This window comes from Lipotes vexillifer, unplaced genomic scaffold (genome assembly GCF_000442215.2).
Source record: "Lipotes vexillifer unplaced genomic scaffold, Lipotes_vexillifer_v1.1 scaffold37, whole genome shotgun sequence".
NCBI lineage: Eukaryota > Metazoa > Chordata > Mammalia > Artiodactyla > Lipotidae > Lipotes > Lipotes vexillifer.
Window position 1 is genome coordinate 3029178 of NW_006791811.1, and position 3769 is coordinate 3032946.

Below are 3769 nucleotides of genomic sequence, written 5' to 3' on the forward strand. Positions count from 1 at the left end.
CCCCGGTAGCGATGGCCCCGCCCTGATTGGGAGCCTGATCTGTCTCTCCTGCCGCGCAGCTCCATTCTGAACCTGCCCGGCGAGTCGACGCTGCGGCGGGACTTTCTGAGGCTCCAGCTGGCCAACAAGGAGCGGTCTGAGGCCCTGCGGCGGCAGCAGCTGGAGCAGCAGCAGCGGGAGAACGAGGAGCACAAGCGGCAGCTGCTGGCCGAGCGCCAGAAGCGCATCGAGGAGCAGAAAGAGCAGCGCCGGCGGCTGGAGGAGGTGAGGACCCGCTCGGCCGCCTCTGCGACCCGCCCCTTGTGGCTGCGGTCCCCTCCCTGGGTGTCCGCCGTGGCCCGGGGTCCCGCCCGTGAGGCCGAGGCCGTAGCCTGCTTGGAGCGCACACAGCTGACCGGCAAAGGAGGCTGCAGCCAGACGCTCTTACAGGCGGGATGTTCTTCCCTTGCTGGGGGTGGTGTGACCTTGGCGTGGTCACATCAGGAAAGCAGGTGAAGGCTGCAGCCCCTACAAGTCTTGCTCAGGTATCACCTTCTTAGTGAGGCTTCCTTAACCCCCTCACTTAAAACCACAGCCCCTCCCTACATCATGTCCTGTCGCTCTTCCCTGCTTAATTTTTTTTATGTAGCTCTTATCACCTTCACACGTTTGCACTTCACGTACTCGCGTGTATCTGTCTCTCCACACTAGAATGTAAGCTCCCCGAGGACGGAAGATTCTTTTATCCCTATGTATCTCTACATCGTGTATCTAGACATTAGTGTCTAAAACAGTGACCATCACACAGTAGGCACCTCCTAAATATTTGTGGAATGAATGAACTAATATACAAGTGAGTGAGTCAATGACCAAGAGGAGAAGTATAGGCGTTGACTAGACCACAGTGAGCACAGCGAATAGGCAGAAAAGCGAGATGTCAAATATGGAAAAGCAGGGCCTGCCTATTGCTCCTCCTTTGTTACTCCTCTGAACACTGAAGAAAGCACTTCCCGAATCCTTCCACGCACGCCTTGGTACCCAGGGCCTGTCCCGTAGCTAGTGGGCAAGACTTGCCTTCACCAATAGGTGTGCTGTCATCTGTGTGGGAACCCGTAGTGCCGGCCACACTTTCCTGCATGGCTTACCCTGGGCCAGGCTCTCACCCGTGTGGTCTTACAGACGTTTAGTAAAGCCTCTTTCCCAGAACTTTGGTCCAGGGCCTCCTTCCTCTGCCAGATAAATCAAAACCTCTAGACAATTAGGAAACTGAGAGACCGTAGCTGTTGGGGAAGTTGGATGGCAGATGAAAGCTTCACTAACGGCCTGGTAATGGGGGAGTAATTTTACAGTTCTTCCAAACACCATCTTGCCCCTCATTAACGGTTTACAGCAATTCATTTGCTCTGTCAGGTGGCCACTGCAGTTAGAGGGTGGTGAATTGCAGACTCCAGGAGCGGCTTGCTTTTTAAATCGTACATCCAGGTCCAGCCTTCCCGGATCAGTGAGGGCTTCCGTTCCAGTTTGCAATAAATCCCATCAACCTCATTATGTCCCTAGAGTATTAGTATGCAGACCGGCAGCAGTCATACCCAACAGTTACAATTATTGAGTGACCTCTGTGTGCCAAATACCGGGTGGGGTGCTTTGCGTACATCCAGGATGTCACCGCTGTCGTGGATTTGTGTATATCCATGATCTCTCGGGCAAAGTGTGCATATCTCCATTTAACAAAGAGGAAACTGAGGTTCAAAGAGGGGAAGAAATTGGTCCCACGTCACAGAGCCAGTACGTACAAAGCCAGGATTCACACCCAGGTCTCCCTTCTCCCAAGGGCCATGCAGGCCCTGATGCACTAAGGGTAGATATGTAATCAGAGCTGTGAACTGTGATCCTCAGAATTGAACCTTATAAGCATCTGCAAACAGCAGTAGGCAAATGAAGGACTTTCCAATCTAAGTAAGTAAGTCTAGGATGTTGTCGGAGTGACGAATGCTCAGCGCATAAAAGGTTTGAAAGTCACCTACCATCCTGTATTCTCAGAATTACACTATAGTAGATGGAGGCATTGTAGTGCTGAGGGGGCAGAAGCCTTCAAAGGTGCAGGCAAAGGCAGGGTGAAGGGAGGTGGGTGGTAATTAGCCAGCTCTCAGAAGTAAAGTACAAAGTGTAGGAGTAGAGGTGCCTGCCTCACCTCCGGTTACTCTCCTGGGCACAAATTGAAATTCTCAGACAGGTCCTTGCAGTTGTGCCTCGGTGTCATTTCCTTCCGCCCACCCAGGCCGGCTGCAGCCTCTTGTACTGGCCCCCAGCCCAGCGCTGCACCGTTTCTTTCAGTCTTTCGGGTCTCGTGAGGACCATGGCCTCTGCTGTCTGGATTCAAGGCTTACTCCTTTTAACTTCTGATCAGACCTCTGTCTGCAGCCGGTACCCTCTCAGGCTCTGCCCCCCAACCCTGCCTTTCCTGCTTCTTTCCTGTTTTGTGGTTTATTCCTTCCAAGAGCATTTCCCGAGGCCCAATGCTCACCTCATTGGAGCATCATGCCCTGGAAATCTGGACCATTTGCCTTTCCCCTGTCTGGCTAATGAGCTCCTTGCCTGGTGATTTGCTACACTTAGTTTCAGGCTAAAAGCATTTACCGAGTAACCCTAGAAAATCCCCGTTGTCATCCCATAAAACGTTTAACATACCAGAGAATGCAAACACGTGTACACAGACACACAGCACACTCTTAAATGAATTTCCTTCTAATTTTTCTTTTTTAATTTTAACACAAGAACTCTTGGCCTTTGAACCTAGATCCTCAGTTGGTACAGTCTTTTCAGAGGATGCGTTGTATTGTTTCGGTTTTCTTTTTTTAGATTTTCTTCCTCTTGTACCTGGTTTGATCTATTTAAACATTATATGTTTTTTTCCATCAAGTTGCTTGAATAACAATTTCTAACAGTTAGGAAGCACTTAACCATAAGACAGGTACTCTGTTCAGTACTTCATGTGAATTGTCTCACTTAATCCTCACAAGAACCCCCAGTCTAAAGATAAAGCAGCTGAGTCTCAGAGAGGTTAACAACTTGCTAACGGTCACGCAGCTTGAGACAAAACGAGGTTTCAAACCCAGCAGATTGGACTCCAGAGCCCAGCCACTGTCACTGCATCTGTCCTGCCTCTCCCCCGGCAAGCCAGAGTCTGTGCTTTTCCATAGTCTTCACCTGGCCTCTGCTTCTGTGGTCTTTTTTTTGTTTGTTTTTGTTTGTTTTGCGATACGCGGGCCTCTCACTGCCGCGCCCCCGCCCCCAGCTGCGGAGCACAGGCTCCGGCCGCGCAGGCCCAGCGACCATGGCTCACGGGCCCATCCGTTCTGCGGCACGTGGGATCCTCCCAGACCGGGGCGCGAACCCGCGTCCCCCGCATTGGCACGCGGACTCTCAACCACTGCACCACCAGGGAAGCCCCTTCTGTGGTGGTTTTACACTGAGAATTTAAGGATTTCTGAGCAAGGTCAAAGAAGCTGCACTCAGCGGGGGGCTCATCTTTGAGCTGGATTCTGGCTCTCAGGCTCCCAGTCAGAGCTCCTGCCAAGGCCTCCTCGTGTCTGTTCTTTGGCTGCATTTTCTGGAGCCTCTATCTTGGATGTGTTCAGGCTCAGTGGGGCACAGGCATCCAGTGGGGCACACCCTCTACGTCCCCACCCCACGGGCACAGAAGGCATGCATGGAGACACTTTGCTCTAGGCATCAATGTGCATGCGCCCTAGCTTCTCAGCAGAAGCAGGTAAGCTTGTGACTATCGGGG

At 52.0% G+C, this 3769-nt stretch overlaps 1 protein-coding gene across 8 annotated transcripts in view; it reads left to right on the top strand.

Moving 5' to 3' along the window:
* TNIK (TRAF2 and NCK interacting kinase) overlaps positions 1 to 3769 on the top strand; it is a 414613-nt gene that overhangs the window by 316668 nt on the left and 94176 nt on the right. For all 8 annotated transcript variants that reach the window (XM_007464722.1, XM_007464716.1, XM_007464717.1 and 5 more), the window contains exon 12: positions 60 to 264. In XM_007464722.1, the coding sequence (XP_007464784.1) occupies positions 60 to 264 (205 nt within the window). The remainder of the gene's footprint in view (positions 1 to 59; positions 265 to 3769) is intronic.